This window comes from Hibiscus syriacus, unplaced genomic scaffold, assembly GCF_006381635.1.
Source record: "Hibiscus syriacus cultivar Baekdansim isolate YM2019G1 unplaced genomic scaffold, ASM638163v2 tig00008706_pilon, whole genome shotgun sequence".
In the NCBI taxonomy this organism is placed as follows: domain Eukaryota; kingdom Viridiplantae; phylum Streptophyta; class Magnoliopsida; order Malvales; family Malvaceae; genus Hibiscus; species Hibiscus syriacus.
In genome coordinates, this window is record NW_024062173.1 from 488,684 (window position 1) to 509,629 (window position 20,946).

The 20,946-nt window shown below is 37.6% G+C and overlaps 1 protein-coding gene, 2 non-coding genes and 4 pseudogenes across 3 annotated transcripts; 5 read left to right on the plus strand and 2 right to left on the minus strand.

Moving 5' to 3' along the window:
* On the plus strand, window positions 1–7,125 carry LOC120202394 (annotated as a pseudogene).
* On the minus strand, window positions 7,119–10,031 carry LOC120202442. Its single transcript, XM_039202868.1, has 6 exons — window positions 9,687–10,031; window positions 9,115–9,255; window positions 8,652–9,017; window positions 8,267–8,512; window positions 7,758–8,051; window positions 7,119–7,625 (listed from the first exon to the last, which is right to left on the minus strand). Exons 1-6 carry the CDS (start codon window positions 9,999–10,001, stop codon window positions 7,410–7,412), a joined length of 1,578 nt encoding a protein of 525 aa, XP_039058799.1. The 5' UTR covers window positions 10,002–10,031; the 3' UTR covers window positions 7,119–7,409.
* Window positions 10,032–12,274: 2,243 nt separating this feature from the next.
* LOC120202443 lies at window positions 12,275–13,203 on the plus strand (annotated as a pseudogene).
* Window positions 12,777–14,807, minus strand: LOC120202445 (annotated as a pseudogene).
* Window positions 14,808–15,365: 558 nt separating this feature from the next.
* Window positions 15,366–15,437, plus strand: TRNAM-CAU. The gene has a single exon. It is a non-coding gene; the product is annotated as a tRNA-Met (tRNA).
* An 851-nt stretch (window positions 15,438–16,288) lies between these two features.
* LOC120202450 lies at window positions 16,289–16,366 on the plus strand. The gene has a single exon (XR_005523734.1). It is a non-coding gene; the product is annotated as a small nucleolar RNA R21 (small nucleolar RNA).
* A 2,459-nt stretch (window positions 16,367–18,825) lies between these two features.
* On the plus strand, window positions 18,826–20,936 carry LOC120202408 (annotated as a pseudogene).
* The last annotated feature ends 10 nt before the right edge of the window (window positions 20,937–20,946 follow it).

A 20,946-nucleotide genomic window follows, 5' to 3' on the forward strand; every position in this document is an offset into this window, starting at 1 on the left:
ATGCATGATTTTTGCTTCACAATCCCTTATGGATTGATTCTCGTGGCTGGAGGAGTTATTGAGTATTTGAAGAAAGGGAGCGTAGCATCAGGATTGGTTCTCATTCTAGCTGGATACTTGAGCCTTAAGGCTTTCGAAAAGAAAAAAAACTCCGGTTTTGCTTTGGTTCTTGAGATTGGTATCCTGAAGCAGCAGTGGATAATGAAGTACGGTCCGGTATCGAAGAAGAGCATGTTTGGGAAACCGGCGATTTTTATCTACGGTCAAGCTACGAACAAGTTCGTATTCGCCAGTGATAGCAACAACATCGTTAACCAGCAGGTAAAGTCGGTTAGCGCGATTCTAGGCGACTGGTGTATCTTGGAACTGGTCGGGGTCGTGATGCTCTCGTGTTGTTCTTGAAACCGAAATCATTGAAGCAACATATAGGAAATATGGATGAGGAAGTCGGGAATTATCTTGACATTCATTGGCATGGCAAGGAACATGTCACGCTATGGTACAAAACATGCTAAAAATGTTATCTAACATGGGAATATCATATGTGATGTTTTCCCCCGTCCTGATAGGTGTTACCACTGATAAAGACCCTTACATTCAATATAATATGTTATCTCCTATTCAGAGTCGAAAGAGGGCTCAGAAGAGAGAAACTTGCATACCATTTCCCTTACATGATCGAAGGAATGTGGTCGAATACCGGTTAACCTGCCTTTCACACGCTACAACCGCAGCCTTAAAGAGTGCAAGGGCCCAGAAATTGTTGAAACATCTCATTGCTGAAACAGAGTCGATATAGAGAATGGTGCTTCACCTCGCCAAGAGCTCATCACTTGTCTGCTTAGCATTCGAGACGAGAGAAACGAAAAAATGGTATCCGAAAAAGAGATCATTCACAATGTTATGCTCATCATGGTTGCTGGATAAGACACGTCGTCTGTTATTCTCACCTTTTTGATAACCCTTTTTGCTAAAGATCTTACGGTTTATGCAACCGTTCTTCAAGGTGATATCGAAATGATCTCAATTCTACATGGTTAAAATCAAATTATGATTCGGTGTTGCAGAAAATGGACATGATGTTGTTGATATTTGGTTGCAGAACAAGAAGAGATAGCAAAGAACAAGCATAATGAGGAGCTTCTGACATGGGAAGACCTTGCCAAGATGAAATACACATGGAAAGTTGCCATGGAAACTCTCAGACTGTTCCCACCAATCTTCGGTGGCTTTCGGAAAGCCGTAAAAGTTATCAAGTATGGCAAATATCTCATACCGAAGGACTGGCTGGTAAGTAGCACCATACATACCATTCCGTTTTCTTTCAACATTTCAGATTCATCAATTTCTCTGGTATGGTGTTGTTGGGAAATAAACCGAGAACAAGTAATTTCCCTATAACCAGATTAATGAGAATGCGAAATAAAAGCATAAAAATAATACTCGAAATTGATAACGGAGTTCAGCCAATTTGCTTACGTCTCCGGACTACTGCAGATATTTTACTAAGAGAGAAAATTTACAGGTGTTTATAAAACACTCAATACTCATAAGAAAACTCTCTAGTATTGGGAGAAAGAAATGATTTTTGGGATGATTTTGAAGCTAAATGGGTTAGGATATTTATAGTTGAAGCTTAGAGACTAATCTTTGAAAATACCCTAAAGTGCAATGACTAAAGTGTAATAAACCCATTTCAAAAATTCAAACAACATTTATTGCACCGAATTCGGTGCCCTCTCCTCAGCCACACATTGTTGACTTTACAATCTCCCACTTGAAGACTGATTTTAATATGTCTTCACACCTCAATCGATGCATCAATATTTATGGTCTTGTTACTTTAGCATGCCAACTGAAGCTGAACACAACTTCAGTTTGTCTGTGGTCACCGTCTTTGTCAACATGTCTGCCGGATTTTGAGCTCCACTAATATTTTCAAGTTTCAAAATCCCATCTTCCAGAAGAGACCGGATAAAATGATATCGCAATTGTATGTGCTTCGTCCTGGAATGAAAAGACGGATTATTTGCTAGATGGATAGCACTTTGATTGTCGCAATACAAGACATTATTTTCTTGTTTCTTGCCTAACTCTTCCAAGAAACTTTGGAGCCAAATCATCTCCTTGTTGGCTTCCGTAACAGCGACATATTCTGCTTCAGTTGTGGAGAGAGCAACTATCTTCTGTAGTTGAGAAACCCAACTCACTGCAGTACCTCCTAGAGTATAGACATACCCCATAGTGCTTCTTCTGATGTCAACATTTCTGGCTAAGTCAACATCTACATATCCTGTCAATATCGTATCTCCACCTTTGAAACAAAGTGCTTTGTTTGTGGTACCTCGCAGATATCTGAAGATCCATTTGACTGCTTCCCAGTGTACCTTGCCTAGATTATTCATGTACCTACTAACAGCTCCCACTGCATAAGCAATATATGGTCTGGTACAAACCATGACATACATCAGACTTTCAATTGTTGAGGCATACGACACCTTCACCTAGGGATGACAACGGGTCGGGCTAGGGTCGGGTATTGGTCCCCCCGTCCCCGTTTAAAAAACTCATCCCGTCTCCGCTTAAAAAACCACGAAGATTTAAACGGGGACCCCCATCGGGTAATCAGGGAAAACCGCAGGGAAACGGGTATCCCTGTTTAGCATAAACGAGTATTTAAACGGGTATCGAGCCGAGTATATATATTTAAATTAAATATATAAATAATATATATATATTAATTTAAATTAAATTTATTAATATTATATATATATAATAATTATTTTTAATATTTATCAGGGCGGGGATTACCAAATCTGTCCCCGTCCCCGTTTAACATAAGCGATTTTCCCCATTCCCGTTTAATTCGGTTTTTGGTTTTCCCCGTCGGGTTCGAGTTTTTTTGCAATCCCTACCTTCACCATGTGTGCACGTTCTTCCTCCGTGTTTGGTGACTGTTCTTTGGAGAGTCTAAAATGAACACCTAAAGGTGTACTTACTGGTTTAGCATCTTGCATGTTGAACCTGTAGAGTACTTTGTTGATGTACTCAGCCTGTGATAACATCAAAGTCCCCAACTTTGTGTCTCTTTTGATCCTCATCCCAAGAATCTGCTTTGCAGCGCTCAGATCTTTCATAGCAAACTGCTTCGACAATTTTTGCTTGAAGTTTATAATCTCTTGCATGTTTGAGCCTGCAACGAGCATGTCATCAACATACAACAATAAAATAATGAAGTTGTTTTCGAACCTCTTAATGTAGCAACAATGATATGCTTGGCATCTGGTAAAACCACTGCTACTCATGAAGTTATTGAACTTCTTATACCACTGTCTAAGAGCTTGTTTTAAACCATACAAGCTCTTCTTCAACCTGCATACCAGGTTTTTCTTGCCTGCCTCTATGAAGCCTTCTGATTGCCTCATATAGATTTCTTCCTCCAAATCACCATGAAGGAAAGTTGTCTTCACATCTAACTGCTCAAGATGTAAATTTTCTGCAGCTACAATTTTCAACACCAGTCTGATTGTAGACAATTTTACAATTGGAGAGAAAATTTCATTGTAGTCAATATCTTTCTTTTGCTGAAAACCTTTGACAACCAATCTTGCTTTTGTAGCGTTTTCTCCCCATCATGCTCTTCTTTGATCCTGTAAATCCACTTGTTGTGGAGCGCTTTCTTGCCTGGTGGTAATTCAGCTAATTCCCATGTCTGATTTGACCTATGCGAGTCCATCTCATCTTTCAGGGAAGACTCCCACTTGACTGAATCCTCCACTTGCATTGCTTCATCATAGCACTCTGGTTCACCATTGTCAGTCAGCAACAAGTAGTGCAAAGAAGGAGAATATTGTTGGGTTGGTTTAGGAATTTTGGAGGAGCGTCTTAGTTCTGGTGTACCTGGTTCTTCTTGAACTGCTTTAGGATTGATCTGAACATCATTTCTAGAAATCTCCTAGAACTCAGCAAATTCTTTTGTTTTAGCTTCGGTATTGGAGCTACTTGATTCTACAGTTGACCTGTCTTTGTACATCACATTCTCATTGAAAATGGCATCTCTGTTTCTGATGATCTTTCGATTTTCGTAGTCCCAAAACTGGTAACCGAACTCATCACCGCCATAACCAACAAAGGCACATTTGTTGGACTTAGTATCAAATTTACTTCTTTCAGCAGAGTCTATGTGTACATATGAAATACAACCAAACACTCTTAAGTGTGAAAGGTTTATTTCTTTCTCGCTCCAAACTTCCTCTGGTATTCTGCCATCCAAAGGAACTGAGGGCCCACGATTGATCAGGTACGCTGCAATGTTGATAGCTTCAGCCCATAGAAATTTGGGTAGTCCGGCATGTATCCTCATGCTTCTGGCATGTTCATTCAGAGTTATGTTCATGCGCTCTGCTGCGCCATTATGTTGCGGTGTCATAGGAACTGTTGTCTCCATCTTTATCCCATTGTTTGCGCAGAAATCTCTGAATCTCCTATTTCTGTACTCTCCTCCATTGTCAGACCTCAACCGCTTGACTTTCAGACCAGACTCATTTTCCACCATGGCCTTCCATTTTATGAAGGTATCAAAGACTTCTGATTTCTTCTTCAGAAAATAAACCCACACCTTCCTTGTAGAATCATCGATGAAGGTGACATAATATAATGAGCCTGCAAGAGATGAAACTGTAGATGGTCCCCATACATCAGTATGAACCAACTCTAACTTTTCAGCCTTGGGTGTCTTACCAATATTTGCAAAGTTGACTTTCTTTTGTTTGCCAAAGATGCAATCCTTGCATAGTCCGACATCTACATTCTTTAGATCCGGCAGCTTCCCTTTTGACAAAAGTGTCTTCATCCCTTTCTCGCTCATATGACCAAGCCTTTGGTGCCATAGGTTTGATTTTCCATCAGCATCTGCTGCAGCAATGATATTCTCTAAGTTTGTGGTTACATAGAGAGTATCAGTCTTCTTACCACGAGCAATGACGAGTGCTCCTTTGGTAATCTTCTATTCACAGCCTGTGAATATTGTACTATATCCTTCTCCATCAAGCTGTCCAACAGAAATCAAATTTCTTTTGAGGCCTGGAATATGTCTCACACCTTTCAAATTCCAGGTGGTCTGGTTTGGCAACTTTAGTCGGATGTCTCCTTTTTCGACGATCTTCAAGGTTTCATCATCAGCTAGATGAACCTTCCCAAAATCACCACTGACATAGTTCTCCATGATTTCTTGGCATGGAGTGGAGTGGAAAGATGCCCCTAAATCCAAGATCCATGATTCAATCGGACTGTTGACGCTTAGAATCATGGTATCACATGTCTCCTCTGTCACGTTGGCAGAATACTGTGCGCCGGTATTTTTTTTCAATACTAAGCAAACTCTTTTAAAGTGACCTTTCTTGCCGCAGTTATAACAGGTAAAATCTTTCTTTCCCGTTATTGATTTTCCCCTTTTGGATTTTGATCTGCCACGATTTTAATTTATTTCTGAAGTTCTCCATCTGGACTTTGTGTGCAAGGCTGAGGAGGTTGATGCTTCACCTGAATCTCTCCGTCGAATTTCTTCGCTCAATATCATATCCCGAACATCGTCGAATTTTAATTTGCTATTTCCCGACGAGCTGCTGACTGCTGTAACAGTAGCATTCCAACTGTCTGGTAGAGATGATAAGAGAATTAAAGCTCCAACTTCATCATCAAATTCAATTTCCACGAAACTCAACTGGGTTGTGATTGTGTTGAGTTCATTTAGGTGTTGTGCCACTGATGCCCCTTCCGCCATCCGCAAATTGAACAAATCGCCTCATCAAATGAACTTTGTTTGAGACTGATGGCTTCTCATACATACTGGAGAGAGCCGCCATAAGACCTGTCGTGGTCTTTTCCTTTGCTATGTTGAAAGCAACATTGCGGGATAACATCAGTCGGATAACTCCGAGGGCTTGTCTATCGAGAAGAGCTCAGTCTTCATTCTTCATGCCCTCTGGTTGCTTTCCTGAGAGCGGTTGATATAGATTTTTCTGGTATAAAAAATCTTCAATCTGGATCTTCCTAAAGCCAAAGTCCGCATCATCGAACTTTTCAATTTTCATCTTCCCTTCGTCTGCAGCCATCGCTCCCACTCGAATCTGGCTTCGTTTGAATCGTTTCTGACAATTCTTGCAAACCACCGTGTATTAAAACACCTCCGTCAATAAATTCGTATCGCCGACAAAATTATTACTATTCATATGAATAGTAATAAATAGTAACCTCGCAAAAAATTGACAAAATTCACAACCAAAAGCTCTGATTACCAGTTGTTGGAAAATAAACAAGTAACGAGTAATTTCCCTATAACCAGATTAGTGAGAATGCGAAATAAAAACGGAAAAATAATACCCAAAATTGATAACGGAGTTCAGGCAATTTGCTTACGTCTCTAGACTGTTGCAGATCTTTTACTAAGAGAGAAAATTTACAGGTATTTACAAAATACTCACTACTCACAAGAAATCTCTCTAGTATTGGGAGAAAGAAATGATTTTGAAGCTAAATGGGTTAGGGTATTTATAGTTGAAGCTTAGGGACTAATCTTTGAAAATACCCTAAAGTGCAATGACTAAAGTGTAATAAACCCATTTAAAAAATTCAAACTACATTTATTGCACCGAATTCGGTGGAATTCGATGCCCCCTCCTCAGCCGCACATTGTTGACTTTACAGGTGTCACACTTATATAAGTCACTGATTTGTATCAAGATTTTCTGGGTTACTGGCATGACACAAATGATGATGCCATATTCCCGGAACAATCAAAGTTCGATCCAAATAGATTCGAGAATCCAGCTTCGCTTCCACCTTATTGCTTCATTCCATTCGGAGGGGGACCTCGGATATGTCCGGGATACGAGTTTGCAAGGATTGAAACCGTTGTTTCGATTCATTATATGATCAATCGGTTCACATGGAAGTTATTATGTTCAGACAACAGTTTCAGCAGGGATCCAATGCCTGTCCCAGCTAAAGGATTGCCAGTTCAAATTAGTCCTAGGAAACTGCTCTGATATTTGAACCTCTTGGTCACTTGCTTCAAAGAAACTTGCAAGATTTCTGTTGCAGATCAAATGAACTTTATGTTGCTTCATTACTGAAAATGATTCCGGATTATGTTCCGATTGGTTTTCCGCAAATACTCGAATCAAAAGCATGTCACTAAACAAGCAGACATTACAGCTCCATACATAGAACTAATTTATTTGACAGAAAAAATGACTTTCATAGTTCTATCAGCATCAATTTCTGAAATCTCAACTCCTAGTCCGATCACAATATTTATGACCGATACTGATACCGAACTTCTTGTGGCATCTTGCGTACCATCAACTCGAAGTACATTAGATGAACTAAAAGCAGTGGTTGACCAATGTCTAGCAGTTTTTTGGCCTGAAGTACTTTGGTGGCTTAGAAGGACACCGTTCATTCATATGCGGGTACGAGTCCAGAGAATTAAATCCTGGTAGTTCCATCCGATACTTCCCCAGAATCTGACAATAGGGAAGTTTTACGTCATCTGCATCATTGCACCACTTTGGCAATCTGCTTGAATCATTCTCGAAAAACTTTAGAGTATAGGCATCTTTGATCTGTGTTTTTGGTTTATGTTCAGACAGAAAGAGTCAGCAATAAGGATTGGAGCATGGAAACAAGAAAAATTCAGTATTTTGGAAGAGAAATCCTACGATCTTAGACGAAGACTTTACTCAAAACAAGCTCACCGTGAAATCAGTGACTTGAATAGAATCAGCAATAGGATAAAAAAGTCCGGCCTCCTTGTACATTTCGAGGATAAAAGCAATGCACGAGGTTGACTTCCCATCACTATATATCCAATCATCTTGTTCAGGAATGGTCAGCAATCGATCAAATGATGGTCCGCGCTTTTCGGTTTCCACCAGTATATCAGAAAGATTAAGACCCTGAGTTCCAAGCCGCTTGTTTAATCCCTCATTCCACAAGTTAGCAGCATATTCAGGCTGCATTTGACTCCAAACTGTCATGGCAGAAGCTACCTGTATAATTGCACAGAAACATTCAGATCTTATGAACTGAAAAATTTACCAAGTCAGAGACGGCAACAGAGAGGGGAAGAGCCGTATGCATTGACAACATTGTTATATGCAAATGCAACAACGAAGAAAGCAGGGAAAACATGGAAGAACGAGAGTATGAGAACAACTAAACATCCACTATAAGTTTAACGTATTCGATGTAAATATCTAAATACCAGGTGAGCATCCAATGGAGGAGGATAATTCCCATCTATGGTGTCTATCCAGCTGAATAGCACGTTATGATAGCCATATGGTCTGCCTTCCATGCTTAGTGCATACTCCCAAGCTGCGGTCTCGTTAAACTTGGCTCGAACATCAGGATGCAAAGGAAGCAATGCAATATGGGGATTAGACTCATCCTTGTTCAGCACGAAATTCCACCATTCTTCCCATGGATTAATGGCAATGATATCTTCTCCCTACATCAGAGGAAAGATATGTTACTACTCGGTCACAAAACCAGTGGGAATCTATTTACAAGAGCGGAAAGCATAGCTCGATACAACAATGTGTTTACACAACTCTACTTGATTTATAAACAAAGAGTTTTAAGATTACCTTCTCATTTTCATGTCCTGATTCACCAACCCATAGCTTCCCCTCAGAATCCTTTAAGAAAACAGCACTGTGACCTGCATATGATCCAGTAACCCACTTCTCAAGAGTCTCGAAACCACCCCATCGCCCACGAATTTTCGATAGTACCATGAAATCTCCCGAGTGTATATCGTCGACACTAATGTTTGAGTTCCAAGGCAGAAGTCGTGGTTCGAATGTAGCCCCCATGTGTTTCTCGAGAAACTGGAGATTGGCATTCTCACCCCATTGTGTGTTAGTAAACAAAGGGAAGACATCCCATAGAGCCTGAAGTGTTCCAAGCATCCCTGCTTGCATCATGAAAATAGAAATTCCCTTGTTTTTCACCTAATATTTTAGATACACCATAAAAACCATGAATGACTAATGAGTTTGCATGAAAGATGCATGATCGATCCAAAACGTACAGAGAAAGGAAACTTACGTATTCATACTCAGCTCTCTCTTCCCAGTCCTTGATTTCGAATGTATGCTCCCGAGATCGAAAATAATAATCCCATGTTACACGGTACGGAGTTGCAAATACATAAAGATCCATACAAGTCCAGCTATGGGCTCTGCTAACCTGGATAAGCACATTGATATCATTTTCACATCATTTTGTGCTGAATAACTCTAAACAATTCTACCATAGATAAACAAAAACCTTTCAAGAAGTATCCTCTAGCTTCACCAAAATACTCAACTCAATTAGTACTAAATTGCAGTACTAGACCATGGCATCATAATAGTTTTCAAGTATTTGTTGCATTTGCATTTATGGGGAAAAATATTACAAACAATGAACTCTCCCAGTTTCCACTCGCAATAACGATCCATCAAAACTGAAAAATTCAAACTTTAAGCACTTTCAGCTCAAACCAAGCACAGAAACAAGAACTCTTCAAAAACTTTGAAGAAATTAAGAACTTAAGCACTTTCAACTCGAACAAAGCAATACCCAGATTACAAAGAAGACTCCGAAACACTAAGAAGAAAGAGGCCAAAAGGTGTTACCTTGATATGGAGAGTTCCACCACCGAAGTCACTGCCACTCTTGTTATGGAACTCCATCCAAGCCGTGTTCTCATAAAAGCACGTACCTTTCCAGCTCACGATGTGGTTTTGGGACGAAACGGAGCCGACAAAGCTTGGCAAAAGGTCGGCGGCGTTGTTGAGTGAGTTGAGGATCGGCCATGAAACCTGTCTCGGCAATAGAGGGAGAACATCTCGAGGGTGAAATGGTGTTTTCATTGCTTGGACATGTGAGAAGAAGAAGGGTAAGATTAAGTAAAGTTGCAGGCAACATCGAAGAAAATAAGACGAGGCCATGATTGAGAGAGCACGAAGAAGAAAGCCCCTTGTTTTTTTTTTCTTTTTTCTGTTACCATGAGTTTGTTGTTTGACTACATTATAACTTCATGCAATACATAGAACTTTTACTGTAATTCTTTTTTGGAAGATTTGTAATTATTGAGTTGATTGCATCTTTTGTCCCATATATTTTTCTATTTTAAATATTTTTCTATTTTAAACTAGTATTAATTTTTTTAATTTTATCTTCAAATTATAATTTTTTTATAAGTTGATATCTAAAAAATTTAAACATTCTAAATTCATCTTCAAATTATCGATATTATTAATTATATCTCAAACTAATAATATTATGGGTAAAGTGCATAAATGGTCATCTAACTATAGGATATTACTTTATTAAGTCCACTGACTATTAGAAGTCCCAAAATGTCCTTTGACTCTAGGAAGTTATTTTGTTGAGTCCCTTGACTATTAAAAGTTACAATTTGAGCTGTACGTTAAACTACTGATTGAGATATGATAAAATTTGATCTTATAATCTCAAACGACTATCATATCTCAATCAGCATGTTAACGTCCAACTCAGATCATTGTTAATGTTTTAAAGAAAAAAGAAGAGTTTGAAACATAATGAATAGTCGAGTGACCATTTGTAACTTTTAATAGTAAGGGACCCAACAAAGCAATCTCCTATAGTCGAGGGACTATTTTGTAACTTTTGATAGTCAATGAACTCAATAAAACAATATCTTATAGTCAAGGGATATTTGTGTACTTTACCCTAAAATTATTAAACATTATAAATTATTATATAAATACCGACGTAATAATATAAAAGGATATAAATGATAATTAATGTCATATCATGTTTCTAAAAAACATTATTTAAAATGAAATGAACAGGTTTTTTATTTTTGTTCGTTTAATCTATTTATTATTTTTAAAACCAAATCATTATTTTATTTAAATTCAATATTAATTATCATTTATATCATGTCATGTTATTATATAATATACATTTGAATTTAGAGATAAAATTAAAATATTTAAAAAAAAATATTTTTAATTTACTTTAATTATATCAAAATGTTTTAAAAAACATATAAACTAATGTGAAAATAATATTCTGAAAATTATAGAAAAATAATATCTATAAGTTGGGATTAGAATAATATTTAAAAGAAGTAAATATAAAACACTAGAGACCAAAAGCAATTGAAAAGAGAAAGAAAGGGGGAAACTTCATTCCAACAAAGTGGGGGATACCAATTAGGTTTTTTTTCCCAATAGGACAAACCCAATTTTTTTTTTTTTTTGCATAATAAAACACAAATATTTTTTTATTTTGGGATTTACAATATTTTTTACAGTGCATAAATCTCGTATGATGAAATTGAGGTAAAAAATTTAAATAAAAATATTTTTTTTATTGTAACTCGACACCTCGACGTGACAAATTTTATGAACACTATTGAAAATTCTGTAAATTCCAAAATAAACGTCTACTTAACCCTATTTTCTCAAATAATTTACTCGTTTACCTTGGCCAAAAAACCTACCAATTTATCATTGCAACAATACTCTGTTTCCAACGGTCAGATTAAGGTTTGATCTTTTAAAAAAAATCAATTTATTTAATTTATAAAAAAACTTTATTTTTATTTAAAAATAATGAAAATTTAAAAACACCATTTTTTTTAATAACGAAAATAGAAACGTACAATGAAAATGATTAAAAAATTCAATTAAATAATTAAAATGTATAAAATGTATGTCACTAACATAATAAAAGAACATGAGAATATATTAACGTTTGATTTTATCACAAGAATAATTAAATTATTTATCAGTATGAGAGAACTAAGTGGAGAATTCAAAATAGGAATAGATCAATAAGATCTCTAAATAAATGTCAAATGCAGAGACAACAACAAATCCAACCTTTAAAAAAAACTAAGACAAAAACAAAATACAAGAACATATAAACATCTAATATTTTAACAAGGGAAAGACTTGTTCAACAAATGAAAATTAAAAAAAAGAGTTACTTAGATAGGTAAAATAAAATCTAATATATTCAACTAATATATATATATATATAGAAAAAAATAAAAATATTTAATAAATATTTTTAAAAGATGTTTGGGTGAAGTAAAGCAATGACGTTTTCCAGATTTCAATATCCCCACGCCTTTGCTCAATGGCCACTATTTTACGCTCTTAACATTCTTTAAACATTGCCATTTCATTTCACTGAACTTTTAGCTTCTCTCATACAAACCCTTTCGATGTCTATCTTGCGTCAACACGGTTTCCGTCGAGGTCTCTGACTCATGTTCTGACTAGCCCACGACTGAGCCCGATTGCTAGTTTGACATGTTCAGCTGCTACCACGGCCAAGCTTGAGTCCAATCGGAACTAATTGATCATTGGGCCACGGCTTGAGAGTAAACCGGACCTGGTTATTCCGGTTATCCCTAGGGGTGGCCCTCCTTTGCCGTGACCCAAGTTTGCAATCAATATGGTCTCACCGGGCATGGGTGGCAAGTGGTTGCACCAAACTTGTCTTCTCCCTAGCCGAGACTCTTATGGGTGCAGCCGATTCTCATATGCAATTCTAACCTATGGTAGCAGGCTATGTTGGGTATATTCTAGCCGACCTTTTGTCTGGGGTTTACCATTGGGGCATTGACAATTACAGTGTTTCATCAACTCCGGTTTTCAGTTCACAAATTGAAGGATTCCAGGGGCACCACAAATGGCCCTGGACTATCACTAGACGCCAGTTAGCTAACAACTTACATGCATTGGCTCGTAGCATAACTTTCACAGGGCTTCCTATAGATATTCTTTGCAATGACCCCGTTATTCAAGGATTTGTTACCACGTGTGCTGATTGCATCATGTTTAGTCAACAATTTCATGCCTGGTCTCATGGCACCAAGAGCATGCTCCCTCCATTGGTGGTGGCGCTCCAAGATGATGGTGTACTTGTCTCCCGGACGTAGCATTCTGCACACCATATGCCTCCATATAATAGCAACTACTGCATCGTGAGTGGCGCCTGCAATGAGTTTCTGGACAAGAACAAGGTTTTTGAGGAATTAGAGATGATTATATTTTTCAAGCTTGGGTGAAACCCAGGTCTTGGAGTGAACCTGGAATTGAATGGATAGAAGAGATGGATGAAACTGAATCTCAAGTTACAGTTCATTGAATTTTTTTCTCCTTTTCTATAAGCAAACATTCAAATGACATGTCGATTGTTTTTGTGGAGTTCAGGATTTGATGTATAGATATACTCATGAGCTTCTCCTGCAATAGCTTACATTATTAGAAAAGACTTGAAGATATAATAACATTTTGCAGGTAGAATTACCATTTATCAAATTAGGTCAAAATTCAAACATAAACAGTTGGAAAGTTACAACACACTCGATTTTTTTAAAAAAAAAAGAGGAGAGAGAGAAAGAGTGGGGAAAGGGAAGAATAGTGTTAATTATCAGCCCCAAATGAGGAGATGGAGGATACACAGGGGAACCAATAACGTCGTCTTCCATCTCTATGACCATCATCGATCATTGCAAGCCCTTCCTGCATCAGCCAACAGGGATTTTGTGAGCCCTAAACATCTAAAATAAATGTCGCAGTAAGATGATAAACATGGCTGTCTTTGCAACAACTTACGTCTAATAAAGTATCAAGGGCGTCAATGGCACGTCCATGTGTCCAGGAAAGCCGTCTCTCTACCTCATCAACAGTCACATAGCCTTGAACCTGAGAGAGAAACAAATAGAGCATCAACTAAACAACTATTTGCATAAGGTACTTGTTGCACCACAATAGAAGTATCACTAACTTGTGTCAGCTCCAGAATTGCATTATGATCTTTATTCAACTCAGTTGGAACAGATCGAACAAGCTTTTTCTTTCCAGCAGAAATCACCTCAAATCCACTACCCAATGTCTGGAGAATTAAAGCAGTAAATGCATTTAAAAATGACAACATATAAACTAATCTAACTTTGTATCATACAACACCATTATAGACCACGTGGATGTCAGACCAGCAAGCAACAATACAATTCAACAACTCTTCAATGAAAAATGTAGCTCGAAACGAAGGAAAAATGATCTGCCTTCTCAGGCTCTCCCTCTAATCCTGAGACTTGAAAAGGGAAAGCGAGATTGCTGGAAAACTCACAATAATCAATATACCTTCAGCTTACTTATAGCACGCAAACAATCATCCTCGGATACAGCTTCACGATCATGTTTTCGTTTCTGACAAAGCAATTTGCAGAGTTCCTGCAGGTCGATCAAACCTCCACAAAGAAAAGCAGACAAAGAAATTGTGACCTAAAAGACGGATTTTTTCGAATATCATTCTGCGAAAAAAAATATAGAAATGAGAAGAAATAAAAACTAAATCATTGAAACTCGTGAATTTTTTTAGACAACTTTTGTTTACCTTGTGTTTTCGAGCGAATTCTTCGAGTTGGGAACGAAAAGTGGCGAGCTGCTCTTTCATAAGATCGATTCTTAACTTGGCTACATTTTCTCCCAATACTCGATATTGATCCTGAAATTAAAAAAGAAATTGCACAATCAATTACAAGTAGAATTTGTCGGCTGCAACTGAGATTAATTTCGATAATCGTAATCAAATTTAAATTGATTTCAGAAAACAAACCCTAGCAGCTGCAGCTGTTTGAAGGCCTCCGATTCCAGGTCGTCTTCTCATTTTTTTTTCCTCTTGAAAAATATGATCTGGTTCTCCTTTCCTTCTCTGCTTTTCTCAGGTGGAACTTTTGGTTTCACGCGGTTTAATTGTGGTTTTCGTAATTTACTCCAATTTTTGATTTGGGCCTTTTATTACACGCTAGGGGTCTTCTCGTAATTTACTTGTGTTCCTTTTTATATTCTGCAATAATTCTCTAAACGGAAACAGTATGCTTCATATTTCTAGTTCATAATGAAATGAACTCATCGTCTTCCCAAGATCATGTTCAAAAGAAACAAAGTTAAAGTTGTCTCTGTTATCACTGTTTCAGCTTCATCACAAATTTGGCTTCCTTTTTCTTCGCAACTCAGCCCGTCGAGAATCAACAATGGTGGGCTCTGAACCTGCTGAATCTCTTCTTCTTGCAGAGACATGGCTTTTCATAGAAGAAGGAAATGAATTATCCTTTCATTCCAACACCGTGCAAAACACAACAAATCTAGGCGTCATTCTTTTCCTATATTTTCTTCCCCTGTTCCACCAGTTTCTTGTATATTATTCTAACTGCAATTCTCTCATCTTCTTTTTATTTGACTTCAACAATGGCAAATTGATTAAAGTGATCAAAAAAAAAAGAGCGATGCCACAATCAACAGATCAGAGTGGCGCAGCGGAAGCGTGGTGGGCCCATAACCCACAGATCCCAGGATCGAAACCTGGCTCTGATATGCTCTGCTCCATATTTTTCTTCAAGGCCATAACTTTCCATAAACTTTTATGTTATACATGATAACCCAAAGCGATGGAGCTCAAACTTTATTTGCAGTAGGCTGGGGCAATAGAGGGTTGATATACGAACGGTTTGGACATGACCTGATGGGCGATTATAGGTGATGCCGGAGCTGCTTTCTCCAAGATGATTGCAGTGATCGTGGAAGCTACTGATAGGTCGTGACAAGCATGCAGTTTATGAAAGTATGATGAGTTTTGACTGAGTCATCTCGAATAGTTGACTGTCTCGTCTCTTTTACAATCTTATATTCCACAATTTGATATTTTAAATATATTTAAAATTTATTATTTTAAATATTATTTACTACTTGACATGTGTACACATTTTAAAGAAAACTAATATATGGAGATTATAGATTTGTAGAACCAAAGCAAGGAAAACTCGGACTAATTTTTCTAATATTTGCTGACCATAACTTTTCTATGGTTGGTTTCTAGATTTTAATGCAAACCATGAAACTTATTTGGACTAGAAAATGCCGACAATTGCTTCCATCCAACTAGGCCCAGCCTAACAGGTCATGGGTAATTGTAATTTTGTAGTACATGATGGAGGAAAAATAAGGCAATTTACTCATGTCCACTGATTCATTTTCCTTCTTTCTCCATGAATGTGTAGTCATTAATAGTTTCTTTTCTTCCATGTTTAATCTACTGATGTGGTGATTATGGAAATAAATGTTTTTTTTTTATTTATCAACAATTTTAGTTTTTTTAATATCAACAATCTTTGCCTATTATCGTTCTTAAATAAGCTTTTCTTACACTTCTGTTGGAATTTGGCTTGAATCCCTGTGAAGATCAATTTCAATAACTAAAAGTAGTGACTGATATCTCCACTGATGAACAACGAATCTGAGGGATGCATACTCATGATTTACTAGTACTAAATAGAAGTTGTTGGTATTCAATTCCTGTTCATTGTTTACTTGCTTTTTAAAGCTTGGATTCACTCTTTTTGTTTCTCTTGATATGCTTGAAACTGTTTGATAAGAGGCTTCATTTTCTATGTGATTCTTGTGTTTCTGGAAAAATCTTTAGACGAAGTACTTGGATCTTAGCCTGGTATTCTCTGTGATTCTTTATAGGTCACTTTACCAGTTTGCATCTTGTGATGATTGAAATGCCAGGGACTTTAAGCTTTGGTGATTAGCTTTTAAGCATCGCCATTGGGATTCTTGCTTTTTCAGTGTCGTTTAAAGCTGTGTTGAGGTCTAATCTAATCGCTTAATTTCCATTTAGTTTATGTGTTCTGCAAGCAGGGTAGATCTGGGATTTAAATTATGGTTTCGATCAAGTATTTGATTGATCAATGTTTATCGCAGCTGGGGACGTAACCTGCAACATGTAGCTCTGAATTCTCAGGAAACTGAAGAGAATGTAAAGACTGCAATTTTCTTTGCAACTTGTATACTGCAACATTATTTTTGAGCAATGAAGGTATTCTTTTTCTTGCTATAACATGGTTGAACCAACTTCATTCACCTAAAGCGTAGCATGAAGATCATGGAAAATTTTAAACTATGAATCTGCATAAGAAGTCACCAGCCTACTGACAGCATCTACTTACTCCATTAAGTTATCTTCAAGTGGATGATCAGATATTACAAAAATACAAGGACTAATGCAAACGAATGACTCGAGTTTTCCTAGCTGCTTTCTTCTCAGCAGCCAATCTATCCAGCCTGCTAATACGTGCTTCGAGATGCATCCATGGTGTTTCATTTGGACAATCATTGTTTCCTAACTTTTCATCACTTGCAGCTCCCATTGATGCTCCATTTGCACCCTTTTCTTCTCCAAGTGTTGCTATCATCTTACATCTTGGGAGCTCATCATCCGCAACTGAACACTGACCTGAAGAGTTGTCAAACTTGTCATTAGATTTCAACATTTCTGATATCGCCATTTGATCTTCATCAGAATCCAATGAAAGTGTACTTTGAGGAGGGCTTGCTGAATCCTCATGATTTCTACCCATCTTCTTTGGTCCATGAGTGTAGCGCTTGCAAACACGATGTGGAGCAGAGCATTTAGAAGGAGAACCACGAGGAACCGAGGGGCTAGCTTTATCTCCGTTAAAAGAACCTTTGGTTTGCTGCATGTCTGCTTTGGGATGAAAACCAGGAGGAAATGGAGAATTGCTCGGGTCTCTTCTGAATTAAACATATATCAGCTGCGATTCTTTTAAAGGCTGGGAAAGATTGCTGGATGAAATAGTCCCCTAAATGTAGGGTAGCTCGAGGAAGATGGTGATGAGACATAGAGTGGATTCCACTGACATACATTTGAACCAGACAAGGCTGCAAATGAAACACCATAGATGCACCTGGAAGAACGTGTTATCAGGTTTGAAAGACTTGCTGCTGCTGAGATGAAAGCAGCTAGGAAAACACAAGCCATTCATTTGGATTAGTCATTTGTTTTGGTACTAAAAAGCGAACTCCATCAAGTAGAACTGTAGAAGCTCTCTTATTTTCCTTAAAAATATGACTGGGATCTCTTTTTGGTGAGCTTAGCAGTTTTCATTGATACCGTCTTGTATGTTTAAAGATAATAATTTTTAACCATTTGACATATGAACGTTCACATTATTGTTCATATTTTTTATATTTTTGATGTTCGAATAATTAAGATTATTTGATTCGTTTCAAATTTAAATAGTTACCTCCGAATGTAAAGTTTAAGTATTTTGTCAATAGTTAATAAAGATTATAAACAAATATAACTTTATAATCATCTCAAATTATTTTAAAAAATATTAAATTATAGAATTTTTTTTATCAATTTAATTATTATCTTATTACATGTATTATTATTATTATTTTATATAATAATATTATTCAATTGCAGCTTTGATGCTTGGCTTTGCTTGGCGGTAGTAGTACAGGACAGGGCATTGAAAATCTATCGAACTGAAACACTGTACAAAAACAAAAGACGGAAGAAAATGGGATGAGTTTATAATGGGAAAACCTGATAATAATAGAAAACCACATTGATGTTCTCTGATAATGGAAACTCTCTATACGTATTCTACATTTAACAAAATCCAATATATTGTTGGCAATAGGGGGCCTATGAGATCTGGAAACAACAGAGGCTAAAACAAACACGATGACAAAACAACTCCGTTTCATCTCTCCATGGGCAAGAGAATATTAAGGAAATTCACAGCTCATTTGTGGATTTTCTTTATACTAAGATCATTTTATAAATTTTGATCAAAGGAAATTATTTTTGTTGTTCAACAATTCATGATTTTGTGTTTCCCAGAAATTTTGTTTGTTGATTTTACAATCACGGAGGAGAACAGGGCCGAAAATGAACTGCTTTTCCTGTTGTATGTTGGAAGAGAAAATAAGCAGCAGGAGGACAAATGCCGAGAATGACTTCACCGATGAGCCCAGAACGATAACAGCTATGCTTTCGTTTGCCAATATTTCATTCAAGAGTGGTACAATTTCCTCTAATTTCTCTTCAGTCTCTGTCATCATCGATCAACGTGTAATGGAAGGATCGTGTTTTTGACGACCCTCTTTTTTTTATTCATGTGTACAATCTGTTTGACGAAATGGGTCCTTCGAATAGATGTTATATTGTTTGCAATTTCCTGTTGGATATGGATATGAACTGGAGCTAAAAGGTGGTCGATTGATTGATGTTTTGAACAAAAGTTTCCTCTTTCATGGCAGATGGAACCCGAAAGAGATACATTTCCGAGGAAATCGTAGAAAGGGGTAAAAACAGTGCGAATGCAAAGACTTTTGATTACCGTGACCTATGCACTGCTACTAACAACTTCAACCCCGAGAATCAGATTGGTGAAGGGGGTTTCGGGAGGGTCTACAAAGAGCAGGTTGATAACCCGAATCAGGTTGTTCACATGTACATACATACATATATACATGCTAACATGCATATCGTATAGATATATATATTGACATATAGTTGTTACATTATATCAGGTTGCTGCTGTCGCCTGTCAAGCAACTTGACAGGAATGGATACCAAGGGAACAGGGAGTTCCTTGTTGAGGTCTTGATGTTGAGTTTACTTAACCATCCGAACCTTATGAGTTTGGTCGGATATTGTGCTGATGGGGATCAAAGGATTTTGGTCTATGAATACATGCCTAATGGTTCCTTGGAGAGTCACCTTCTAGGTATGTTGTAACATTTTGTCTTTAGACTCGGATACAGATAATGTGACTCGAACTTCACCTTCTTTCCATCATTTGTTCTTTGGATGATTCTGATGTTTGAAAGTGTTTTATGTTTTCCATTTGTATGATGTGGGTTCTGTTTTGGTGAAACGTATTCAGTTGTTAGTGATTATGGCCTGCAGATAAACCCCCACATAAGAAGCCATTGGACTGGGATACCAGTACAAAAGTTGCGATCCGTGCGGCTAAAGGCCTTGAATACTTGCATGAAACGGCTGATCCCCCTGTGATTTACCGTGACTTTAAAGCATCAAACATATTGCTGGACCAAGATTTCACTCTGAAGCTATCAGATTTCGGACTTGCAAAGATTGGTCCAACCGGAGATAAGGTGCATGTTTCCACCAGGGTTATGGGAACCTATGGCTACTATGCACCTGAGTATGCACTAACAGGCCAATTGACTACGAAATCTGACGTTTACAGCTTCGGGGTTGTGTTTCTGGAGATGATCACGGGAAGAAGAGTAATAGACACTTTGAGACCAACAGAAGAAGCATGGAATGTTTTATTTCTTCTAAACAATCATGAAGCCGTGACACCTTTATACGACTCTAACTTCCAAATACATGCCTTTCTTTGCAGGCAACACCCTTATTCAAAGATAAGAGAAGTTTCTCACAAATGGCTGATCCATTATTACAAGGGAATTATCCCAATAAGGGTCTCCACCAAGCACTCGCGGTTGCAGCAATGTGTGCTGGACGATGCAGACGCTCGGCCTAAGATGAGCTATGTGGTAACCGCTCTTGAATACTTAATTGCAGGTAAAGTACCGGAAGAAGAAGACGATGCTGACGACAATGAAGACCAAGAAGGGAGAAACGACAATGAATAACAAGAAGGAAAGGAAGAGTAATTGACTAACGAGTAGGCAGGGCTATGGAGACGGTCGTAAACCTCGGAAGAAGTGGCAAAGGGATAAGAAGAGGGTTAATGGAGCTTATCAGAACTCGTTACATGGACTCGAAACTCGAAATCTTATTTCCTTTCATGGCCTGCTTTTGTAAGATTGTACATGGGAAAGGAACTTTTGATGATAAAATGGCTAATGGCCATGGCAGCTTTGAATTTCACGGAGCTTCTACCATGCCAAGGCCTGCAATGTGCAAATCCATCAACCCAATGTTGCCTTTTGTTCCTTTTGGGGTTTTCATTAGCTTAAAATTTGTTAAAGCTTAATTTATTTATTCTTTCTAATAGTTTGAATTGGAAGAAAT